Below are 27039 nucleotides of genomic sequence, written 5' to 3'. Positions count from 1 at the left end.
CTTACACTGCTAAATTAGGGACGGCTAGCACAGATAGCCCTCGAGTAGCTTTGTGCGAAATTCCAAAACAAACAAACAAACAATCGTAACTGAAAGTAAAATTTAATGTTTATAGAAACTTGAGCCATTATATTATAAGAATGTTCAGGTAATCTTCATTAAATTATCATACATTATTACTAAAGCCAGGCATACAGAAACTTTCTCCCACGATATTATTTGTTGCTATTATAACTTCGGACGAGTCTCCTTTTATTGCGTAAGGTATGTACGTTTTGTATTACGATTTCAAATAGCCGGAACTTTAAATTTAGAATTTATTCGAACTTCGATGTGTACCAGTTTTTTTATATTTGACAACAAGACTAATACGTACAATTTTCTTTCTTAACACAAATATATTTTAATATATAAAAACAAAACAATTTATAATAACAGTTATTACAAGTTTGTTTTGTTTTGAATTTCGCGTAAAGCAACACGAGAGCTATCTGCGCTAGCCGTTCCTAATTTAGTAGTATAAAACTAGAGAGAAGGCAGCTAGTTACCACCATCTACCGCCAATTCTTGGGCTACTCTTTTACCAACGAATTATGGGATTGACCTACATTATAACGCCCCCACGACTGAAAGGGCGAGCATGTTTGGTGTGAAGGGAATTCAAACTCACAACCCTCAGACTACGAGTCGAGTGCCTTAACCATCTGTCCATGCCAGGCCCAGTAATTACAAATATTGGTTTATTTACAAGAGTTTTACAAACTAACAGGACCGGCATAGCCAGGTGGTTAAGGCACTCGACTGCTAAATTATGGAAGGCTAGCGCAGATAGCCCTAGTGAAGCTTTATGCGAAATTCAAAACTAAACAAACTAAAAAATTATACCGAGTCTTCTATCTGATCTAGAACTGAATATTTTATCGATGGTTGAAGCCCACGACGACATGTTAATTCTGAGTTGATATTGTCACACATCGCTAAAACAAGCTAGTTTAGATGGCCTCACGTCGCTTATACGCTGATTTTCTTTTTTTAGCGATGAAGATATTTAATGTCCTCGTAGAAATACTAACGCTCGAAGATAATTTATTGAAGTGAAACGGTTGATAATATTTGAAATCTATAAACGTTTCTGGTCAAATTCTGTAGGTGCCTTATTACTAAGCGTTAATCACAATTATAGGTTCCGAGGCTTGTAGTGTACTAACTGTAGCGACCAACAATATTCTACGTCTGTTTCTTAGCACGTTCATTTATAAACTTTCAGGCGAGGTTCTAGAATGTTCATTTGACAACAATACTGGTGTTACGTATTGTTATTATTTATTTTGGACGAGTCTCCGATTCATTATGTTATATACGTTGCATATTGCTGCTTCAAATAACTGGAAATTTGAACTTGAGCTCAGTAGTTAATTAAATGTTAATATGTATTAAACATATGTTATTTGCCAACAACAGTGATACATATAATTTCCTTTTTTAACACAAATATATTTTAATATACAAACATAAAAAATAACACAGTTTGCAACAACGGTTATTACTAATAGTTATTACAAATTATGGTTTATTTACAGAATTTTTACAAACTTACAAACTATACCGTGTCTTATATCTGGTTTAGAATTGAATATTTTATCGTTGGTCCAGGTCCACGACGATCAACTTAATTCTGACATATTGTTACGTCTCGCCTAAGCTAATGCTGTATTTTTCTTGGATACCCTCACACCAGGTACAAGCCGATTCCTTCCAGCAAATATATTTAATGCCCTCATTGAAATAACAATGTCCGAAGAAATTTAATGAAGTTGAACGGTATGTAGTATTCGAAATCTCTATTTGTTCCTGGTCAAATTCCGTAGTTTTCCTATCAATAGACATTAATCACAATTATAGCCAGGGGTGTAGATTTTTTACACCCAATGGGAGGGATGATTTTTGCTGATTTTGCTTGGAATGTACGGTTTAGTTCCTCTAATGCAGCTAATGGATGCTGAGCCATCAACAATCCTAAAACTGTCTTTCCTTTGTCAAATCTGTCCAGCAGATCTTGTGCTTTCACTGTTACATCTGATTTTTCATTTGCTAATTCAGACAAAGAATCAACAATGTCACTGTAGTGATCATTAGCACATGTAATTGCATATAGGCGGCACAACCAGCGTGTTGGACACAGAGGGCGGTTATATTTAACTGGACCATTGTGGCTGTCTGACGATACAATATTTTCAAAGATTGTCTTGTATTTGCATGACTTCTGAAACAACACATCAAGTTCATGTACCCACTGGATAGAATTTCGAACACATTCACAAGCTTCAACTGCATGTTGCATTATTAAATTAGCCTTGTATGCTCCGCAGTGAAAAACAAAGCTGACGGTTGCTTCTCTTTTATTTTTGCCTGGCATCCACTGTACGCACCACTCATGTTAGCGGCTCCATCATAAGTTTGTGCTCTTCATCCTGACAGTGGTGGGCCTGGCATGGCCAAGCGCGTAAAGTGTGCGACTCGTAATCCGAGGGTCGCGAGTTCGCGCCCGCGTCGCGCTAAACATGCTCGCCCTCACAGCCGTGGGGGCGTATAATGTGACGGTCAATCCCACTATTCGTTGGTAAAAGAGTAGCCCAAGAGTTGGCGGTGGGTGGTGATGACTAGCTGCCTTCCTTCTAGTCTTACACTGCTAAATTAGGGACGGCTAGCACAGATAGCCCTCGAGTAGCTTTGTGCGAAATTCCAAAAACAAAACAAACAAACTGACAGTGGTAAATTGAGTCTAGTCAGTACATCAAGTATAGTCGAGGATATTGTTTCTCCAGTTGTATTGGAAACACTGTACGAACCAAGAAATGTCTCATGGACGTCAATGTTCTCATCTACGTATCGTACACATATTGTTTCCTGTTCGGCACCTGTAACATCTTGAGTGCCATCAACCATTAATGCAAAGATTTTACTTTGCTGCACTTCGTGTGCTATGTTCCTCAGTATTTGAATATACAAATTTGAATTTCTGTTTTGCCTTTTTCCAGTTGCAAAAACCGGTGGATATGAAGGTATATTCCACTGGCCTCTCCAATTTCCCTGTAAAAAGGCCTCTATTTTCCGCCTTGGCGCAATGAAAGCATATGACTTCTTGAGTCTGATTGTCGAAGTGCAGCCATGGGAACTCATCAAACCACTTGCCCTGAAAATTAATATTTTGAGATATTGCTTTCTGTCGTTGTATTAGTTTGCAGAACTGTCTAATATCGGAAAGTTTGAGACTCTTGCTTGTCATAATTGGAATCTGTTTCCCAGATGACTCAACAGACTAAAATACAGTCTTTATTGAAAAACTTTAACGTACAACGAACGAAGATAGAACAGAATGGAAGTAGGACTGAACTGTACAATGTATTTAAGTCGAACGCGCGAACCTTACAGTGACTACCGAGCCGACTGACCGCCTGAGCATCGCTGGGACAATAATGTGTGCTAGCTACAACACAAGTAATTGCAAGTTTTTCAAAAATACTTAAACAATCACAAATATATTATATTCCTGTTAAAGCTCATCAAAAGGTAAACACGTTGTGATATAATGTCTATAAGTACGTTTATTAAATAAAAACACCTAAACAAAAACTAGCAATATAATTCGAGTAGAGGATTCAGGCAGTTGAAATCGCTTCTTTTGTGTTCTAATTATACAAGAAAATACAATATTTTTACTATTTATGATAAGAGAGTATATTGTTCTTTTACCATAAAGCACCAGCACTTTATTAGAGGGCGGTGATAATCTGAAATTTCATAGATTAATGAGGGCCACAAACACAAATCTAATGAGTCCTGTTGTAAAATCGAGGCTCAGACTAAAGGGAGCGGAGGGGGGTGATGTAGGGCGCGTCTGGATCCGAGCGGCCCGAACCTGTCGTTAACTCTACACTATGGTCAGCGAATTCGGCAGCTTAGGAGAGTAGGGCGTTCAACAATAAAACCGGCTAGACATGTATAAGAACAAATGGCGTAGGAAAACCGCACAATATACACATAAGATTGATGCAGCAACAAGCTACAAATGGCCTGCCAGATCTTGGGAGTAAACGCTTGGGAGTAATATTTTCGAATTTCATGCTCTGTTCAATCTGTTCTGATGAAAATTTTACTTAATCTTACATTACGTACAAGACGTATGTAGTTTCTGTGATAGTGCTTGCAAGCCTTGCATGTGTACTTAGGCCTACTGACTGATACTTACGAACTATCGCTTAGATCGAAAAGTTTAGAAGTACGCCTATATTAAAGATGTATATTTCGGCTACTGAAAAAAGCCTACATCTAGGCCTAATTATGTGATCCGATTGGTAAGAACACGAGAATCACAAGAACAAACACACAATTTGTAGGCCTGTGATGCAATAAAACAATTCAACAGACCAAACTGTAGGAGGGGATGATTGTATGCACCATACCCCCCACATAAAATGAAGGGGGAATGTATCCCCCATCCCTCCAGGATCTACGCCCCTGATTATAGCTTCCTAGGCTTATAGCCCACTGACTGCAGCTGTTCAATAATATTCTCTTCTTCCCTCTTCTGGGTAATTGTTTTTTACAGGAATCACACTGTTTTCTAGCGTGTTTTTGTCAACAAATATTGTTGGTTCTCACTTTCAAGAATTCTCTTCGAGTTTCGATAACAGACAGGTCTTGCGTAATACACATTCAAGAACATATGCTACATGCAAAAATCAAACCTATACAGAAATAAGCGTAGACACCAAAACAAATATACAGCGGTAAATCCGTTACATTGGGAATCACTAGTATTTTACACAAAGCATACATTGTAGATTCTTAACTTCGAGAATCTTCTAGAAATTTAGGGACTTGCGCAATACACATTTAACACTACACATTACATGCATTAAACTGAAACAAACATATATTAAAATAAATGTATAACAGTAAATTCGTTACACATTACTGTTTAAAAGTCGGCATACAAAAACTTTATTTGACGGTATTATTATGTAAAACTAAGAATACAAAACATTTTACCGCGTAAAGAATGAGCCTTAAATTATTCCTGTCAACTCATAATGTTTTAAAATCGAATTTTAGTTTTAAAACCTCTATACTTCAAATTGGTTTAAAATGTTCACTGTGTGTAGAGTGTGGAATAATTTTGTTTTTATACTGCGTTGTGGATACGTTTGTGTGTGTGTGTTTGTAGTTGAAGGTGGCAATTTTATATAAAAGTAGAAAAAAATCAAAACCACTTGACACACGATATTGGTTTTCTTTTATGTAGATCTTTACATTTATATTGGTTCTTGTATAACAACAATTAAAATAAAACCGGAACTCCTCAATGTGACCCAAACTATAAAGCACAAATTCAGCTAAGATACATGTGGTAGTTTCATCCAAACTCAAAGGTAGCATTCAATTATTAAACCTTCTCAGAATTTTAGATATGTTCTTTGCAGTACTACAGTTTTAGTACCGGGTATTTTTGCTGGAACTCCTACCAAACAGCACTTACGATCAGTGGATCCACAATGTATGATTTACTTATATTTTCTGCTCTCATTTCGGACGCCGTAATACTGCAACCTGAGCTACAGCTGTAACTGGCTATCAGGTACCTCATAGTAAAACAAAAAAAAAAGAATTAGTTTTGAAACCACTTATCATTAGAATTTAAAAAAAACAACTAGTTTCTAAACTATAAAACGAGAGGAGAGGAAATATGGATTTTTGGTTTAGAAATTTAAGAGAAAAAAAAGATGTTTGTTTTATCTTGGAATCAGATGCTGCATCATTCTCGTATGTATTAAACAATTGGGCGAAGGTGTGGGAGACCTATTTCATTGGAAATAGGAAAAATATACCAAAGTTCAAATATTGTTCAGCTGAATATTGCTTAGTAATCTCAGATTTACAGGTAGGTGAGTCGTAATATATTTCACTGTAAAGCTGCACATGAGAGTACCGTTTTTAAATTACCGATCATTGCATCATGAAACACAAAGAAACCTATGGTGACAAATGGGTGGCCCTTCATGTTGAGAGTTGGCCCCTATCGCGGATATTATTTGACGCTGGTTAAATAGCTCGTTTTTGCGAAATGACAGTAACAACAACAGTGAAAGGTGAAAACAGCAACAACAAACAAACAGTGAGCTAAACAAACTCCGTAATGAAGTCGCTGAACCTGATGCTATCACTATTAGCAAAAAGTACGAACAAATGAAACAAAATGTTAGTTAGTCTTAAAGAACGAAAAGAAGATAATATAATTACAGTTTTTAAGGTGAATTGTCTGATTATAAATAACGAAAATGTAACGAAATAACATGGAATTATTTCATGAGATTGAAAACGAAGTTTTAAAGTAATTGTCACATATTCAGCAAAATTAAAGGAGTGAAATAGTAAAGTTCTTCAGAAGCTGAGTCAAAGATCGAATTTACAAACTTCACCATTACTCATAAGAGCTCTTATACTGAATTATAAGAAGAGTCGATTTTTAATAACTGTTTGTTTGGGCCCAGCATGGCCAAGCGTGTTAAGGCGTGCGACTCGTAATCTGAGGGTCGCGAGTTCGCATTCCTGTCGCGCCAAACATGTTCACCCTTTCATCCGTGGGGGCGTTATAAAGTGACGGTCAATCCCACTATTCGTTGATAAAAGAGTAGCCCAAGAGTTGACGGTGGGTGGTGATGACTAACTGCCTTCCCTCTAGTCCTACACTGCTAAATTAGGGACGGCTAACACAGATAGCCCTCGAGTAGCTTTGTGCGAAATTAAAAAACAAACAAACAAATAGCCTTAACAAGCTTGGCCATGCCGGGCCGTTTAATAATTGTTAGGGATTTGATATATGTTACGGTAGTTAGCATAAAGTTAGGTAATTATTTTAAAGTAAATACAATGGTATTGAGCATTTGTGTAATTTTTTGTGTGAAGCAGAAAATGAATTTTCTATTTGCATTCTTATAACGTCGTAATCATCAGTGGTCAGTTGGTAATTTTGAGAGTTTTCTATCTAAAATTCGGAATTATATCTTTGCGGTAGGCACAGACTACCCATTTTCTAGTTTCGTGCTCAACAACAATCGCCATTAAACAGTTCATCAAAAGTCCAGGCCCCCTGTGGCATAGCGATATGTCTATTAGTTTACAACGCTAGAAACCCGGGTTTCGATATTCGTAGTGAACAGAGCACAGATAGTCCATTGTGTAGCTTTGCGCTTGACTTCAAACAAACAAACAAACAACCCAAATTTTAGTTTTTCAAGAAATGAAATAAAATAGATCTTATTTTAACGTAATTTTTAAAGAATAAATTTGCTCCTCTTGTCACATTCGTTTTGAAGTTATTAAGAGTTTACTGACAGGTGATTAGGACGCTTGACTCGCATTTTGAGAGGGACAGGTTCAACTCCCCGTCCCACCAAACATACGCTTCTTTCAGCCTTAGGAGCATTATAATGTTTCGGTCAATCTCACTATTCGTTGGCAAAAGCGTAACCCAAGAGTTGGCGGTGGGTGGTGGTGACTAGCTGCATTCTCTCTAGTCTTTCACTGCTAAATTAGGGAAGGCTAGCGTGAATAGCTCTCGTGTAAATTCACGCGAAATTCAAATCAAATTAAGAAATTTCTAAACCTTCCATCAGTTAAATCATATTTTGTTTACTTTGGAGTAAAACGACATTGCCCTATCTTCTACGTCCATTTCGGATTTTAGCGTTGTAAGACCACGAACTTACCGCTGTACCACCGAGGGACTTGAAGTCTTATGAAAGTTTGAAATATGAAAAGGATAAAAAAATTTATATGGACAAGGAATATAAAAAGCTAAAACTGTTTGCATTTTCATAAATATATTTCAAAAATTCGGGCACAGTATAGATAGCCTATTTTGCAGCTTTGCACTCAAAGCAAAACAATCAATTTATAATATATCCTTAGTCTAGTTAGAGCTATCAATGAAAGATTTTCGTCTTTTTTTTTGTAATCACGCACAAAGCTACACAATGGGCTATCTGTGCTCTTCTCACCAGGGGTATCGAAACTCTGTTTCTAACATTTTAAATCTGAAGACATACCGCTATGCCACTGGGAGAAAAAGTTTCTGTTTGTCTCTGACAAAGAAAAGTTCACCTTCCGATAGCGCTCGGACTATAGTTTTATTGTGCGTGCGTGTTAAATTGGTTTTTGAGCCTACCTGTTTTCCTAACATCGTGATCTCATCAAATAAAACATGGTGTTTGGATCCTTCTCTACAAAACCAGTTTCTTCTTTTTTCTTGTAACTACATTGATGTTTTCCATGTATAACTTGACAAAACTACAATGATATTTTCCATTTGTAACTTGGCAAAACTACAATGATTTTTACCATTTGTAACTTGACAAAACTACATTAATATTTTCCAAAGGTTACTTGACAAAACTACACTGATGTTTTCCATTTGTAACTTGACAAAACTACATTGATGTTTTCCATTTGTAACTTGACAAAACTACATTGATGTTTTCATTTGTAACTTGACAAAACTATACTGATGTTTTCCATTTGTAACTTGACAAAACTACATTGATGTTTTCAATTTTGAGTTCTTCTTTTGTCTCGACATTATTTTTTGTCCAGGAATTTCAAAAACAGTACCACCTGCATCAAAAAGTACACAGAAAGGTGTTTCGATCCCGCACAAAGGGATGCTTATAAGGATATGACGCAGGGTGCTCAGGAATTGATGGACGAAATATGTGACGAAAAGTCAGACCTTCGACAAAGTAAGTAATTCCACATGTTCTTGTTCTAACCTTTTAACTAAAGCGGTGCAATGTGAGTTAAAATAAGTTGATTGATATAATTTTTATTATTGGGTTTGTGGTATTTTACTTATATAGTTAATCTTTCACATTAGTAACTTTTAAAAATTCTATGCTTGAATTTGGAAGCTGCTAAATGTATGACTCATGAATAACGGTTTTTGGTGAACAATGGGTAAATTTGTTGTAAAAATAAATATAATTTTAAACGTACTAATACATCTGAATTAGGCCTGGCATGACCAGGTGATTAAGGCGCTCAACTCATAACCTCAGGGTCGCGTATTCGAATTCCCATCACACCCAGCATGCTCGCCCTATCAGCCGTAAGGGTATGAAAACGTGACTGTAAATCCCGCTATTTGTTGGTAAAAAAGTAGCCCAAGAGTTAGTGGTGGGTGGTGAGGACTAGTTGCGGGACCTGGCAGGGCCAAGTGTGTTAAGGCGTTCGATACGTAATCCGACGGTCGCGGGTTCGAATCCCTGTCGCACCAAACATGCTTGACCTTTCAGCCGTAGGGGCGTTATAAGTTACGATCAATCTCACTATTCGTTGGTAAAAGAGTAGCACAACAGTTGGCGGTGGGTGGTGATTACTAGCTGCCTTCCCTCTAGTCTTATACTGCTAAATTAGGGACGGCTAGTGTAGATAGCTCTCGAGTAGCTTTGGGCGAAATTAAAAAAAACAAACAAACAAAATAACAGACTTGCTGCCTTCCCTCTAGTTTTACACTGCTAAATTAAGGGCGGCTAGCATAGATAGCTCTCGTGTAGTTTTGCGCGAAATTAAGAAAACAAACAAACTCCTGAATTAATGAAAATTACCAAATAAGGAAAACATAGATAAATGTTTGGTAGATGTGAGTGCGTGAAAACGAATTTAACAGGCAATTTTTTTTTTCAATATGGTCAGTAGAAGGTAAGACAAAATGTGTGCCTGTGAAACATTTAAAGGAACGAACAAATCAAGTAAGTAAAGTACGAACCAAATGAACTAGAGAATTCGTTAGAGAGAAATAATGAATGAATGGATACTGGCAGCTTTTCAGAACAGTTAAGAGAGGTAAATGTATGATTGATTTTGTTACTTGCTCTTAAAATGAAAATATCAAACAATAAGAAATCTGTAAGTTTTGTCTCAAAGTATGATGAGTAAAATAGAAAAAAAAATCAGGCAGAAGCTAAAACACAAATACAACAACTATTAGAAGAGCAGTAGAAAGAGAAGGAATAATTATATCTTTCTTTAAAATTTTGGAGAATAGTTTGGATCAATGAAGCAGAAATCGAAATATGAAATACATAGTATTCCTGTATTTTTGCCAGAAAATTCTGAGAAGTTAAAAGAAGTTGTAAGTAAAAATATTAACAAATTTGAAGTCGAAGATTTTAAACTTGAAAATATTAAAACAATACATAGATTATCTGGGAAAAATAATATGCTGACGCCATCTATTCTAATACAGTTAGTTGATATAAAAACAATGAAAAATGACCGGTAAGAAAACACAACGAATATACTGTTCAGGAATTCTGGGGAAACCAAGTTCTATCAATCGTTCTTATAAAAAAAATAAACTCATAGGAATAGAGAATTTCAGTGGGAGCCGAAAATCTTTACGAAGTAAAAAAATGTTTTGTCATAAAAATCGGAAACTATTCGCTATAAAAAATGAAAAAAACACCATTTGTAAATATTGTGAAAACAGAAGATTTACAGAAATATATATAAATATAAATAAATATAAGGTTAGTAGAAAATAAATATGAACCACCTAAATCTATTTGATATAACAATAGAAAATAATTTTGAATCAACGGTAAATTTAAGAAACTGGATTATGATGACATATATATAAGATTTTTTAAAAGCTGAAGTTATATTAGTAATTAATATGTGTATTGATAGATTTTGTTATCGTTATGTTAATCGAAACTAATAAAAACTTCGTGAAAAAAGTAATTTTTAGCATAAGTGTTAACATATTTTAAAAAGTACAGTATAGATGTTTACATTTATGAAGGCAGAGACTGCTCTTTTTTTACAGATTTGTGATTACTCTTTCTTTACTGGTTAAAGCCTTTGAATATAATAAAAAATAATTTTAATTATAGATAATTGTGATATTCAGAGACATAAGTCATTCGAGTGAGAAATGGTATAATCTAAATTATAATGGTTTGTTTGTTTTTTGAATTTTGCACAAAGCTACTGGAGGGCTATCTGTCCAAGCCGTCCCTAATTTAGCAGTGTAAGACTAGACGAAAGGCAGCTAGTCATCACCACCCACCGCCAACTCTTGGGCTACTCTTTTACCAACGAATAGTGGGATGGACCGTACATTATAACGCCCCCACGGATGAAAGGGCGAGCATGTTTGGCGCGACAGGGATGCGAACCCGCGATCCTCAGATTACGAGTCTCACGCCTTAACACGCATGGCCATACCGAGCCAATTGTAATGGTAAACAAAATAATACAACAATTGATAAGTTGAAAGAAAATTCCTATAAGGGAAGAAATTTTTAATATTGTTTGGTAGGAATTAACTTTACACATTTATTACTCTCAGTTAGTACACAATATAATATTCACAACATTTAATACTATTCATAAAAAAGCTAAAGATATTAAGGAAAAATAGACAAAAGAATGGATCGAAAATGGATTGTTGGTAAAGTAAAACAATGTGATAGAATGTAGATAATTCACACAATTACGCCTCTGAATTACACTTGTTGAGTTGTTTCTGTATTAAAAATAAATTAAGATTACAGATAAAAACAGTAATATCTCACAAAGTTGTATGGTAAGAAAAACAATTTGAAAATCATTGGAGATTGTTAATTATGTGTTAGAAAATGACACAAAATCTTCATGTAATGATGATATTATAGGTAATATGTCGTACAGGATTAGCACTGAATATACCACAGATAAGCTTAATAATTATTGTGCTGCTTTAATACAAATTTTAAATATTAGAAATACGTTTTTATACACCTTACCTTTCAATAATATTAGTTATACTCAGAAAAATCGTTTCAATTCTTTATATTTTCCAAATATAACTTGTGATAATATAATAAAAATATCATTAAAATGAATATTAAAAAGAATACAATTTCGATAAAATATCTGTAAGAGAAAATATTGCAATAGTTTATTTTTATGTAGCTTTTTTATATAAACATATTTTAAATTATGAATTGTCAATAATACCCCTATTAGTTAAAATATTTGTGATATTTTAGTTCATCTTCTCCTTTTATTATATAAAAAAATGTAGCAAGTATTCCTTTAAATTACCGTACCTACTTATTAATAAGTTATTATAATCCTATGTTAACAAAGTATAATGTGCAAAGTGATTTTAATGATATTTTGAAACGATTGAATTAAATCATATCTATATAAATTCATTCCTCCTACAGAATAATTCAAAACTATCCTATTTCGATTGCACATACTAGTTTTTGTTTGACTAAATGTTTTCTTGATAATACGACTAATTTTAAACCGTCATGTATTTCCATGTTAATGTGTATCTGTTCAGTATGATATTTGGTTTGTACACCTTAATGTGAAACTGTAATTTGTTATAGTATAACATATGAATCTAATTATTAATTCTTATATAAGCAAAATATTCGCAAAATATTTAATACCAATGAGGAAAAAGAAATAATAATATGATTGCTTATGAAATATATAAAACTCTGAATTTATTAAATGTGTTTAAATTATACCAATATAATAAAGCCCTAATTCTTATCAGCCTTTAAAATTCTGATAGGTATTGATATCAATACATGTCGAAATAAAGTTAGCTTATTATAACTTACCTGAAGTAAAACATAATTATGAAAAAAATTATCAAGTTAGCAAGTCGTGCATTAAGTTTTTATCACATTTCTCAGACATTTAATGGATATTTAGACATATGCTAACGTTAAAAAAATTGGTAAAGAATTCGCTGATAACAAAACAGTAATTAATGTTACGAACTGATATACATAATTCGAAGTATTCTGCTAATTGTATTGTATTATATCATATGTTTGAAATTATTGTATTGTATGAAAAAAAATTGTTTTTAAATTGTACATTTCCTGCAATGTACTCTTAAGCTTCGCGGAATTGCATGTAATATATCAGGTTAGTTAGTTAGTTATCACCATTAGATTCCATCTAGGAACATAGGGCTGCAATCGCTTGCGGATTCTTCAACAAGTATTTAAGTGAGCAGGTTGTTAGCCCACTGCACCGAGCCGTCCCTAATTTAGCAGTGTAAGATTAGAGGGAAGGCAGCTAGTCATCACCACCCACCGCCAACACTTGGGCTACTCTTTTACCAACGAATAGTGGGATTGACCATCACATTATAACGCTCCCACGGCTGGGAGGGCGAAAATGTTTGGCGCGATGCGGGCACGAACCCGCGACCCTCGGCTGAAGAGTCGCACGCCTTACGCGCCATGCCAGGCCAGGCTCCACTCTATCAGGTATTATATTTTAATAATTAATGAAACTTCATTTATTATAATTAAGTATTAATATATATATACATTAAACAAATAAGGTATTCATGGTGAATTTTGTTAATCAAGTGTAGTTTTTAAATTTTTATTCTGAAATGTAACTAATGTTACAGTGATACAATACTTTATGTGAATCCACTAAATATATAATAACAAAATAAACTATGTACTAAATAATATACATGGTTTGAAGTTTTGGAATGGGTAACAGTACTGTATGAAGAAAATATAGCATGTGACCAAGAAACATAATAATATATCCAAAAAGTATGAACTATGTGGTCCAGGAAAATATGATAATACATAATACGTATAGCACATTGTACAGAAAAATATATAACAGTACTTTAAGGAACGTACAGTATGTAGTCCATAACTACAACACTAGAACACTAGTACGTAATTTCAATGATAAAAATATAACATTAGCAAGTAAAGCATATAGTTCAAAGATGTAAAACGACAGTATGGAGAACGGACAACATGTGATCTATGAGTACTGTGCCCCATAATTAAATGATAATACTGTACATGTCGTTATCATGATAAACGATGTTTTTATTAATTTTTATAACAGTATCTATTGCTCCCCGATGGTATAGCGGTATGCCTGTGAATTCGCACCACTAAAAACCTGTTTTTGATACGCATGGTGGGCAAAGTACACAGAACCCATAGTTTAGCTTTGTGCTTAATTTCAATGAAACAAACAAACAACACCTATTATTCAAGTAATATACGCCAATTTATATCAAAATAGTGAAAGATAGAACATTTTAACAACAAAAAATATGTTATTTTTATTAAATGAGCCATTTAAATATTTATTCTCACTCGAACTAGGTAATTATATTATACGTATTTTTAATTTGTAGCCCACTGGTACTGCGGTAAATCCGTAGATTTACCACGCTGAAAGCAAGAGCTCATTTCCTCTCGGTGGACACAATCCGATGTTGCTTTGTTATATGAAAACACACACATTTCTATTTTGAATAATATTATAAATAGTCTTTTGAAACGATGCTGGTTGCGCAAATAGCAATTGAATTTAGTGTTTTTGCAAACACATTTTTATATCACAGGCCAGTTAATTATAGTAATGACAATAACTTGGTCATTAGTGCCAATCCTTAAAAGCACTCTGACAAGTTTACTCAGCCCACTAATACGTTAGGTGAAGTGAGGCCTAGTGGTTACCGTGGCAGATTGCGAGTACGAAGGTCCATGGTTCGTGTCTCATTGATAGAAAATCGTAGATACGCTATAAAAATAACAGTCAATTTATCTCGAATTGGATATAGGCAAGTTTATGGAATTACAACGCAAAAATATATAGAGGCATAGATAGCAAATTGTGTAACTCTGTGCTAAAGAATACAACAACGTCCGTCAAATTCCACAATAGATTAAAGTAGTCCAAAACTTTTAGGCGCATACTGTAATAAGAAATAACACTGTGAGAGTGTGTATGGGGGGAGAAGGGCTAGCTTGTATTTTAAGACTCCGAATAGTTTCGAACAAAGCCAACAGAATGTTTTGTTCCTAAAGGTTGCCTTCTACCCTTTTGGGTTCGACATAGTCAGGTAATTAGGGCGCTCGGCTCGCAATCTGAGGGTCGCGGGTTCGAATCCTTGTCGCACCAAGTATGCTCGCCACTTCAGCCATGGGAGTGCTATAATGTGACGAGTAATCCCACTATTTGTTTGTAAGAGAGTAGCCTAAGAGTTGGCGGTGGGTGGTGATGACCAGCTGCCTTCCCTCTAGTCTTACACTGCTAAATTAGGGACGGTTAGCGTAGATAGCCCTCGTACAACTTTGCGCGAAATTAACACAAAAAAAATCTACTCTTTCCTTCTACGCTAAAACTGACAAAATAATTCAATTGTACAGTCCCCGTTGGTACAGCGGTAAGCCTATAGATTTACAACACTAAACAAAGGGATTCGATTCCCCTCGGTAGACACAGCAGATCGCCCGATGTGGCTTTCCCATAAGAAACACACACAGACACACTCAGTTGTACATCAGGATTCATTACTCAGCTGTTTCTTGTTACGAGAACTACAGCAACACTGTTATCTAAACCTGCGCATTTTATTATATTTATGAAATGAAAGTTGGTTCTAAACTTGTAAATGATCAAAATGGAAGCAAGGTGTATGGACCGTATGAAAAACGCACTTTGGTTACGCCGAGGGACTTCATTATGGAGTGGAAGTAACCAGTCTATTTCCAGTTTAATGGCGCCTTCGGGAAAAGTACTTTTGTACGTTTTTCAGTAGTCACACGTTTATGTTGTAGCTATTGTATGTGATTCAGATGATGAAACACCCGAACTTCTAAGTGAACGATAATATGTCCCCAGAAAATCTCAGTTTTTCTGATCCATTAAACCAAAAGCTGATGTATGATTTCTCTGACATTCTTCATGTAATAAAGATTGATTCTTCCTTGTGGCGCAGTCATTATAAAGTTATTCTTGAGGTTTCAAAATGGGACCATGAAAAATGAAAAACTTAACATACTTTTGAAAGCATTTTACCTCTAATGGTTGTGACAGACAGTATGGCAGTGCAGGTATTTTTCATATCGCACTACCTGGCTATCCAATATCTTTTTCCTGAACTGCAAACTGATATAGATTTTCTCGAGCTGGTTGACAATGGAGAGTAAAATACTAAATGATGCACACCACATGGTGGAAAACACATGTTTTCTGAAGATGTGCGATTTTCTTTACAGGGCAATGCCTTAACATGAACCGATTATTTGAAAACGTATGTAAATATCTAATAAAATAAAATGTAATAAATTATGTAATGACATCTACAATTAACCTAAACGGTCTTGAAAGTGTAGTTTTTCTGAAATTTTAATACATTTGGCCAGTATCACACCCATCCTCTTCTAACATTAGGTAACACTCATCCTCTTCTGACATCAGGTAACACCCATCCTCTTCTGACATTAGGTAAAAACTGCCTACAAATCCTCCTTGTATCAAAATATCCTGCAAATGTATTCGTCCTGATGAAGTAGAAGAGAACTTCATGTGAGAAGAAACGTATAAATAGGCTAGGATGAAATAAATATCTTATGCTGAGTGTATTGAAATTAAAACGGTGCTTACGGGAAGTATTTCAAAAGATATGGAACACGAAGTCAATAGAAAGATTCAACCCGAAGTTGAAAGATTAAAATTTGTAGCAGGATATGTTATTGATTTTAAAAGCATTAGGAACAACCCGAAACTAAGTAACAACTGATCACTGTAGTTGGACTGCTACATTGTTGATAGGGAAGGAGCCTGAATGACTAAAAAATATGTATCGTATGAATAAGATCTACTAAAAATATGTCATATTTCACTCGATACATTCAGCCTGTGACTAAAATGACAGAGAAATTATGCAGGAAGTATTCGGTACATCTATCAAGAGTGATGAGAACATTTGTTCGTGTTTGTTGTTTTATTTACATTGGAAATATGAGTTAATGTGTGCTTTCTTATAGCAAAGCCACATCGGGCTATCTGCTGAACCCACCGAACTTTAAACATGATACTTACCTTTCTATATATTTCTTTCAGCATAAAGTTCGTGATTAACGTGTAATTGCTTTATTAAGATTAAACTGTGGTTTCAATGGCTAATTTTGCCCTTGTGTTATTTTCTCCCTTTTTTCAGTTATTACCCTGCATAATTCAGAATTTTCTTGTCTGAAAGGCTTGCTATGCTTGGCGCTAGTGGCGTCTGATATATTTTAGGAGAATAAATTGGTTTGAGATATGACATCATATTAGTGTTCATCCTTATACAGCGCATGCATCTAAAGGCCTTGAGAGCAGTCCGAGAGTTGGAGATAGATGCTATTGACGAGTTTCCAATTGTCTTGTCTATAAGCTCTAAATTGCGAACAGCTAATGTAGCTAGTCCACGTGTACGTTTACTCTTATATGTAAAGGAAACAAATACATTATGCACTATCAGAGGTTTATATTATGTGCGACTGTTTATAAAGCTTTTATTGCCACACGCATATTAATAATGGAGGTCGACATTTTAAATATCCCTAAAGCGAGAAATTGTGTAAGTCTTGCTTAATAACGGGGAATAAAGATTTGTTTTGTTATTTTTGGTTATTTTCTCTTTACTGGGGGAAGGGGATAAGATCCAGGTTGGATTATTTTTAATATTTCATTTGTATTTTTACCCATTTATATAGAACTTGTATATGTTTGGAGCGTCCTTTGCCACCCCAACCCTTTAGTGCTATTCTTTGATTGTTCTACCTATTTATACACCACTGTGCTCATACCACTGATTATAAATTAAGATCCGTGAAGTACTGCATGCTTTCTTTCGTATCCGATTAGTCAGGATTGTATAAAATATTAGAATAATTGTTAAAGTTCCTGTAAGAGACAGGCGCTGGCTACAAGCTGTTATACTTAAGATGTTCAAAAGTAATTAACAAAGCTGGAAGTGTGTTAGACAAATAATTCAAGACCAACACGGTCGTATTAGAAAGAAAATCGGACCAATTCGTGCATGTGAAAGTGACAACTGAGGAAAAGTTGTTGAACACATAGTTTCGTTATAATCCACAGAAAGAAAAAAACAAAAAACTACAGTATATGATAATAAGAATACCAACTGGTAAGATGATGGTTGTGAGAACAGATCTGAATACATGTGTAGGAAGAATGGTGGATGGATTTGAACTGATACAATGGAGAGGGAGAGAAATTGCTAGCAATGGTAGAGAGAATGGATTTGTTCCTGACAAACGCCAGGTTCCAAACCACAAAGAAGCACTTCATCTTATACAAAAGCGACAAGAATAAGACACAAATTGATTACATTTTAGTCCAAAGAAGAGAAAGGAAAAAGGTGTTTGATGTGATATCAGGAGAAGCAGTGACACACCAACATAAAATGTTGATAATGGTGATGGAAAATAAGAGTAACAAGAAGTATAGCACTAATGAGAGCTAACTGTGATGGATTAACAACAATCGTGAAGACAGTATACAGAGAAACAGAAAAGTTTGAAGTAGACGTTGAGCTGCACGAATGACCAGCCATTAGCCCTCTGCTTTTCATTATTATTACCGATGTCTTGAGTAAGGGATCTCTGCGAGAACTATTATTCACCGATGACCTTTTCTTAATAACTGTCAATGAGCAGGAGTTACAAAATCAAAAAGTGAATGCCAGAAAATCGAAAGTTCTCTCGAATGGAAGAGTTAGGAAGAAGAAGGTTAAAACCACAGATGTAAACAGAAAGCTGCTGGGGCAGGTAGAAAATTTTAGGTACTTTGGGACCAACATGAAGGAAGAAGTTATAAAGCTGTGAGAGGGGAACAGAAGTGGGTTGGAGGAAATGGAATGAAGTAGCCACAGTCATCTGTGACCAAAGCTTACCAAGAGCACTGAAATCCAAAGTGTATAAGACAGTGATTAGACCAGTGCTCTTCTCTGAGACTTGGATGATGAAGGAGAAAGAAGGCTTGTTAGTAAGAACAGAAATGATAATGAAGATGGCTGTTGGGATAGTCGTTGAAAGAGAAGATAGCAGATAATAAAATAGCAGAAGTCTGTGGAATAGAGGAAAAGGCAAGAGAAACAAGGCTGAAGTGGTTTGGTCAAGTTAAGAGAAGAAGAACAAGCAGTAATTGGATAATTAGAGCTGCCAGTAGCCAGCAAGATTAGACAGGGAAGGCTAGTAGAGCACTAGACAGACCTTATTAAAGAATACATGAACAAGAAACAAATTGCAGAAGATCTGGAAAGGAATAAATATAATTGGAGTTGAACAACATGTGTGAAGGACGGCGACCTCTTTTAAAATGGAAGGCCGAAAAAGAAGTTATAGTCCTTTGGTGTGGCAGAGGAAAATGAATGAACTTACAATGCTAAAACCATGGGATAAATTACCCGCAGTTGACACAGCAGATAGCTTAAAGTGGTTTTATTGTAAAACAAATGTTAAATGTTAAAAATAAATACACCAATAAACACAACAACAAATCTGCTTGGACCTTCAACGATGAATTTCAATGTCCTGCTATAAATCTTCGGAAATTCATAGTTATGTATGTTTAAAAATGAATTAAGAAGTGGCATATTTAAAATATTCTACAAAGGCTTGTAAATGCATGGAAAAGGTTACAGTTGGCTTGCATCACGATTCCTTAGACGTGGCAATGGGCTTTTAACCAGTTAGGCTCTCAAACTAGAGAACTTACAATTGGCAAAGAAATTTTAACCAATTAGGCTCACAAACTAGGGGCCTTACATGTGGCAAAGATGTTTTGGCCAGTTAGGTGCAAAAATCGATTTACTTTATAATAATCAATAAAATTATTTTAATTAATTAAACTAAACTCATAAAGATTTTAACCAATTTAAATTCAAAAATGAATTGCTGTAGCGATGAAGGAGCGTTAAACCAATTACACTTATACATTTATTAGGCACTTTAGTTGATGCAGAATATGTGTCAATCTACTATCATCCAAATGAAGGAGACAAGATAATTGCTCCTATTGGATAATGATGATTAACCAAGAACTGTAATTTTAAGCAATGCCAGCTCTCACCAGCTGAATTAGAATGATAAAACGAAATGTTACTCAAATTACTTTTGTACACTTGACACGTTTTGGTAAGAAAAAGTGTAGATCTTACTTGTTAACATTTGTAATATTTGATGTCCAAAGATGGCTTGGGAAAACTATCCATTTGGCTAGGCATTATTTAACAAAGATATTATAAATGTAAACACTTTAGTTGAACCAAAGAGTGGTTTGATTTAATCTTAATAGAAATACAGAGGACGAATGTGTTAGTAAATATTAAGTAAATGATTATTAAATTCTTGCTTGTTTTGTTTCGAATTTTTGCATAAACTAAAAAAAGGTTACACGCGCTAGATTAAAGAGAAGGCAGCTAGTCAGCACTATCCACTACCAGCACTATCCACTGCCAGCACTTGGGTTACTCTTAGAGAATACTGTGATTTGTGTGTTTTCTTATAGCAAAGCCACGTTGGACTATCTGCTGAGCCCACCGAGGGGAATCCCCCCTGATTTTAGTGTTGTAAATCCGTAGACATACCGCTGTACTAGCGGGGGGCAACTGTGATTTGACCATCAGTCTTGGAACACAAAAATAGTACCAAAGTGGACAACTAACCATTAGGCTACTTTTGACCGCGAACGTTTTTTCGTACACGTAAAGACTTGCCCAGTCACAGATCTGGAGACTCATGTATTACATCAGTACGTTCATTAATATCTAAATACTTGAAAATAGAAGACTAAGGATATGGAAGTGATTTAACGTGAAAGAAATAATAACCTTACTAGATTTGAACACTCTCATTATTCGACCACGTATGCTTATAGTATGTTGGATTAATAAATAAGTGAGATCTGGTCACTTCAAACATTTTCTCTAGTTTTTTCAGTCGTTAAAATAATAGTAATAAAGTTACGTCGTCTATGCATCTTAAACTACGGTTGTTTACTTAAGTAACATAATATGCTAACAGTTGTGCCGGGACAAAACGTGGGAGTTATTTTACGCATAATGCTCATGAAATGCAACTTTATATATTTGTTTGAGTGCAGTTCCATGGTTGGTTATTTTCGGCGTTGTGTACGAAGGGTTCTGGGAAAAATTCTTTTTTCACGTCAACGAAAGTTGCTTGTATTATGTATTTATTTATGTATTATTACTTGTATTGTGCTAGTAATTAACAGATTAATATCGAAGAGAACTTATATTAATCCTGTATTTAACTGTTAAACTTGAGAGTAATTTGTATTACATAAGTAATTAAGAAATTACATTTCAAAGTTACTTGTATTGTGCTAGTAATTAACAGGTTAATATCGAAGGTGACTTGTATTAAGTAAATATTTAACAAATTAAGCTTGAAAGTGATTTGCTGTGCAATGATAAGGAAGAACCTTGGTGCTTGAAAAAAAACTTTATAAAGAATGTTATTGTGAAGCAAATGCTGAACTGATTTGGCTTGAAAGCGACTTTTAGCTACAAACTGTAAAGATAAACAAGTGCAAAATCGATTAGCCTATTCAATTAGCCACTTTGATGATAAACAGAAGTTCAATAAACTGAATTGCTAGTTAAAGATTATTTTTATTATTAATGATTAACATTTCCATTTTTGGAAACTTGCATGATTGATAATCTTTGAATCTTTTCTAAAAATTAGTTTTACTCGGGAAAATAATGTTTGTTTCTTTATTAAAAGAAAATTAATATTTCATGTTGGCATACATAATCCTTATCTGCATTTTTACATACGTATTTGTTCCCCGCTGGTACAGCGGTAAGTCTACGCATTTACAACGCTAAAATCAGTGGTTCGATTCCTCTCGGTGTACTCAACAGATAGCCCGATGTTGTGGCTTGTTGTAAGAAAACACATATACGTATTTATATTTGCGATTTTAGAAAAACGCCAATACTTATATGGCTTTAAGTTCAAATTATCGTTTCATTTATATGCCTTTCGGTTCGGTCCATATCTTATATCAGTGTTTCTAGCTGTTAAAACGTATTAAAAAAAACAAAGACAAATTGAATTAAACCTGTTAATATACACAGAGCATCAGCAAGAAAGAGTATAATTAATTACAGTATTTTACAAAAACGTTATGTTGTTCCTTCCAGAGTACTTAGAACACACCACGTGCTACAAAAAGCTACCGAAAGATAGAAGAGAAATGTGTTTGGACGTTTATATGAGAGATAATAAATTTAAAAATGCCGATGTAGATTACGAAACAAAACTTCGTTGGTACTGTTGGTAAGTGTTAGCGTCTGCTTGATACTGTTGGTAAGTGTTACCGTCTGCTTCTTGATACTGTTGGTAAGTGTTATCGTCTGCTTGATATTGTTGGTAAGTGTTATCGTCTGCTTTATACTGTTGGTAAGTGTTATCATCTGCTTGATACTGTTGGTAAGTGTTATCGTCTGCTTGATACTGTTGGTAAGTGTTATCGTCTGTTTGATACTGTTGGTAAGTGTTATCGTCTGCTTTATACTGTTGGTAAGTGTTATCGTCTGCTTGATACTGTTGGTAAGTGTTATCGTCTGCTTTATACTGTTGGTAAGTGTTATCGTCTGCTTTATACTGTTGGTAAGTGTTATCGTCTGTTTGATACCGTTGGTAAGTGTTATCGTCTGTTTGATTTGATATTGGGTCAGACGATTAAACTGGAGCGAAGTTTTTACTTCACGTTTTTGTTAACTTTAATTATAAAATTTCCACGATAAATATGGCAACACCATTTATGTCTCCGCTGTAAGATCCAACTGAATAGATGTGTTGTTGTTTTCTGTCAGATAACATTACATTGAACAACTTACAAGTAATGCAATTGTAACAGAAAACGTGTGAAAGAAAGGAAAACTTCGCAAAAGTGAAAACCTCTTCCTTATGAATTAAATTATGTGGCTTTTATAAATGTATGTTATTATTTTAAAATATGACAATGCAGTAGCTTACATTGTGTTTATTGTCTGTTGATTGTGAAACGTTCTCAAAATATAGTTATACTTATTTCTTTCTTTTATGATGTTTGTTCATCCACCTTTTTTTTTCTTTCTTTCTTTGTATTGGTCGTAATATACGAAGGCAAATATGTGTCACTAGAGGGCACTACAGTAGAGAAAATATTGATATTTCTCTAAGAGTAATAATTTGAAAATAGTTTCTATTTGTAAATTGTATTACGAAAATCTAGCATAGCTGTTAAACCTTACAAAATTATTGCCATTTTAAATACCTCGATTAATGACGTTATGTTTACTGAAACAGTAAAAGACACATTAATGAGAACCCTTCAAAAATTAATTTTGAAGCTTGTAGTGCACGAGTTTATAAAATAATGAACATCCAAAATAGATTTATACAGGTTGTTCAAATATTGCAGATTAACGTAGCGGCTCCATTTTGTAAGCCTGAAGGCTTGTAACGCGGAAAACCATGTTTCAATATCTGCTGTACAACGAACATGTAATTTCAAGAATTCAAACACTGGTGCCACAAATTGTATGTTTAAATATTTGCTTAACCCTAGAACGCCAGAGATACTGTAATTCATAAATCATTTCTAAGGCAAAGTATGTCAGTATGAAAGTGCCCAGAGATTACAGAACGAAGCATCAGTACAAATTGTTCATATAAAATATTGTGTTAATATATAAGGATTGCAGAATACGATGTATCAATATAAATTATTTACAGAATATAATCTGGTAATATAAATAGCTTATAGGTCATAACGTGTATACGTAAATGAAAAACAAGTGATGTTTTCAAAACATTTGCCTTCCATTTCAGTTTTCAAGCTCACCACATATCATGTTTAAAATCAGTTATTAAAGATTTCTGTAACGACGATGCCGCCGACTTTGCTGTAAGCATCATAAAGCAAGCTACCAAATCTGTTTACAAAAAATGTCAAGAATATTCGACGGATTCGCTCAACTGTCTGTCGTCTGGAAATATCCAAAGAACGTCAGCATTGTTGCTCATTCTTTATTTTGTATTTTTAATATGGTAGACAGAATTCTTACGGTTATAAACTGAATTTTTCTTAGGGTTATAGGACTTATTACTTTCCAGTTAGTTCTTGATGAACAGAAACTAAAATTGTATGTTTTGTGTGTGTGTATATATATATATATATATATTAGTTTCAATTTCTTTTTTCTAGTATTGTATTTTCGCATTACCTTTTTTATTAATTTTGATCAATTTCGCTTCACGTTTCAGATAGAAATCAATATATATAAAGCACAAAAATATGTGTGCATGTCTGTCCGTTTTCTAACTACTCCTAGGTCACTGAACCACTTTAAACCAAACTTTGTGGGATGATAGTTTGGAACAAGGGGCATGTCAGTGAGGGTTAACAAACCCCTACACTCCCTATTATTGATTTTATTGAGCATTTTTTATCTTCGACTTAGGTTTACGTTAATTAAATTCATAGACAGCGCCATTTTCTTACATAAAAATATTACATTTTCTATTACACAACAAACACAAAGTGTGGGGAGAGGGCACACAAACGTCTCATATATCTCAGATAGTGCTCCAGCACTCTCTATGAAGGAATACAATGAAAATAAAATGGCCGCCATAATTGCAATAATACATGAACTCAGATGAAGTTTTTTATTACAACAGTCATCATAACGCTGACATCAGGAGGAGTTTCTTGAGTTATGCCCACTTCCTTCTTTGACCCGTAACCTTCAACATCTGCGGCCAATGATCATCAATTAATTAATCACGTGAAACACTGTAGAAGGACACTTGTAAATGAGTAACAGAAAACACCCCTACTCCCACTATTTTTCCGATACCTCTTCCTCCAAAGTAACCCTAACTGTCACAGTGTGTATCATGTTTTAAATATATACATACTGAGTTACTAAAACTTATACAAACCTTTTGGTCAGGTAATGCTGAATTCCATAATAATATGTTATGTTATAAATACGTTGTGAGGACGATCACCTCAGTTTGTATGTTAAATAATGGAAACACAAAATCTGAAAGTTAGATGATATGTTTGTCTAAACTAAGCTTTTAAAGTGAGCTCCGCATGAATGTTTTCATAAAAAATAAAATAAATATTTAAACAGTATTTTAGGTAATGCATAGTGATTCATTTTCCTAGATATAACACACCTCTCAACCCTTTCTTTCACTTATAATATCAATGATAACCTACTTAACCATTTCATGTCGAAACTCTTAAGAAATTTTAATCTAGTCTTTATACCCACTTAAATGAACGAAGCTCTTTAGACATACAGAATTATTAAAGGAAACAGTAAATCCATCAAGAACTATTTCTTAACCAAACACATGTAATTTTTTGAATAACATTATTTTTGGGGAAGAAAGTAATATAAAAATGTATGAGCGCCCATGTGGTAACAAATCCCATAACAAAACTAGTTGAGAACTGGATAATATCAGCTATCATTAATCCAGCTGGGTGGATGATAGAGACTGCCATTTTAGATATAGCTTTGGGTATTAAAGAAGACTAGAGTGACAAATTTATTTGAATGGATGAGAAAACTTCAAACTCTATATCGAACTAAAGATGATAATATTTATTTAACAACTACGAATAAGCCTCTACTTGCTCTTAGTGCCGTTTGCAAACAAAGAAATGTGAATCAACTTGGGGTACCAGGACCACCCAGAAAGTTATCTACCAGAAGTCTTGGTACAGAAAAGTGCGCTATTTTGTAACTAACGAGAACTTGCAAACATAACAGTGGCGAAAGCTGTTTACCTGCCACAGATCACAGTACACAATATAATCAAAATGATCTACGTCTGGAAAAATCATACAATCACTTTTACATAAGTTGTTACCATTACATGTCAATTCAATTGTCGCATACCTTAAGCAGCTGGAGAATGAAATAAATGTTGATGCTACTGTATACTAAAACATAACGATAAGTTTCCGAACACAATGCTTATAACATTCTGTTAAAAGGAAAAACGCTCTTACTCATAGGCTGGATGATTTATAAAAATCAGTAGTTTTACCACAGAGCTTTTTTAAAAATCAACCAGTCAGAAAGCATATGACTGGACGTGACAGAATGGACTGTAACTACGTGGTGAGAGTTTAAATAGTTTTAATATAACATATTTAGTTTCTGTATATTTAATACAGTTTAATGAAACCAACTACAGAAAATGAAATAGGTTATTATTTACAGAGCACAAAATATCACTAACAGCTTGCCGTAGAAAAATATACATCCATATTTATATATAACTACATTAAAAAAATAAATACTTGTTGACTCTACAGTTTTCATTGAAATGATATTTAGAACAAAAGATGTAATAATTTCCTAAAAGTATCAGGACAGCATGTATGTTTTGTTTGCAATATTTCTAGCTACAAGAAACCAACAGACTTTTATTACGTTCCCTCTCTGACAGTAACAACAAACACTATTTGTAATATGTGTATTGTCTTTAGAGATTGAATCCCAGACGTTTGCTATTGATCCTTGGTTGGGTAGCGGTACGTCGATGAGAACCATAACCTTAAACTGTCCATACAAGCAATTCATGAGATGCTGTTACGTTTATGGATTTACAAAACTAATACCTGCAGATAGCCTAATGTGACTTTGTTCTCAAAGAAACAAATCCTACAACAAGTAAAATATACAATGCACCAGGACTAGAAAATTCAGTACTCAGGACAATGGTCCCTCATAACCAAACTAATGAGTTTATCACAATCTCTTGGTACAAAATGGAATGAAGATCAATTTCACTGAAAAAAAAACACCTACGGCTAATGTCATCAACTCTTTTGTGCGTAAAAAAATACTATGCTATAATACAAGAATCCATGGACTATTTAACTTGAAAAATAAACGACAAAATAAGGATTAGTATATTTTTAGTCGTAAATCAGAGTCAGTTTCTAATAGTAATAATAAGTTTATTTCTCTTATCCTTTCTGGTTCCCTCAAGTGGCACGATACCCGTCGTGGGCAGAGCACAGACAGACCGTTGTGTAGCTCTGTACTTAGCTACAAAGAAGCAGTTTCTCTCCAAA

General features: G+C 34.4%; 1 protein-coding gene across 2 annotated transcripts in view; it reads left to right on the top strand.

Annotated features, from left to right (window-relative positions):
- Positions 1-25077, top strand: part of LOC143226288 (uncharacterized) — a 70184-nt gene extending 45107 nt beyond the window's left edge. For both annotated transcript variants that reach the window (XM_076457069.1, XM_076457070.1), the window contains exons 3-5: positions 8653-8798; positions 22088-22223; positions 23763-25077. In XM_076457069.1, the coding sequence (XP_076313184.1) occupies positions 8653-8798; positions 22088-22223; positions 23763-23985 (505 nt within the window). In that variant the 3' untranslated portion in view covers positions 23986-25077. The remainder of the gene's footprint in view (positions 1-8652; positions 8799-22087; positions 22224-23762) is intronic.
- Positions 25078-27039: the final 1962 nt, after the last annotated feature.

This window comes from Tachypleus tridentatus, chromosome 9 (genome assembly GCF_004210375.1).
Source record: "Tachypleus tridentatus isolate NWPU-2018 chromosome 9, ASM421037v1, whole genome shotgun sequence".
Classification (NCBI taxonomy): Eukaryota; Metazoa; Arthropoda; class Merostomata; order Xiphosura; family Limulidae; genus Tachypleus; species Tachypleus tridentatus.
This window is presented reverse-complemented; position numbering and strand designations above follow the sequence as displayed.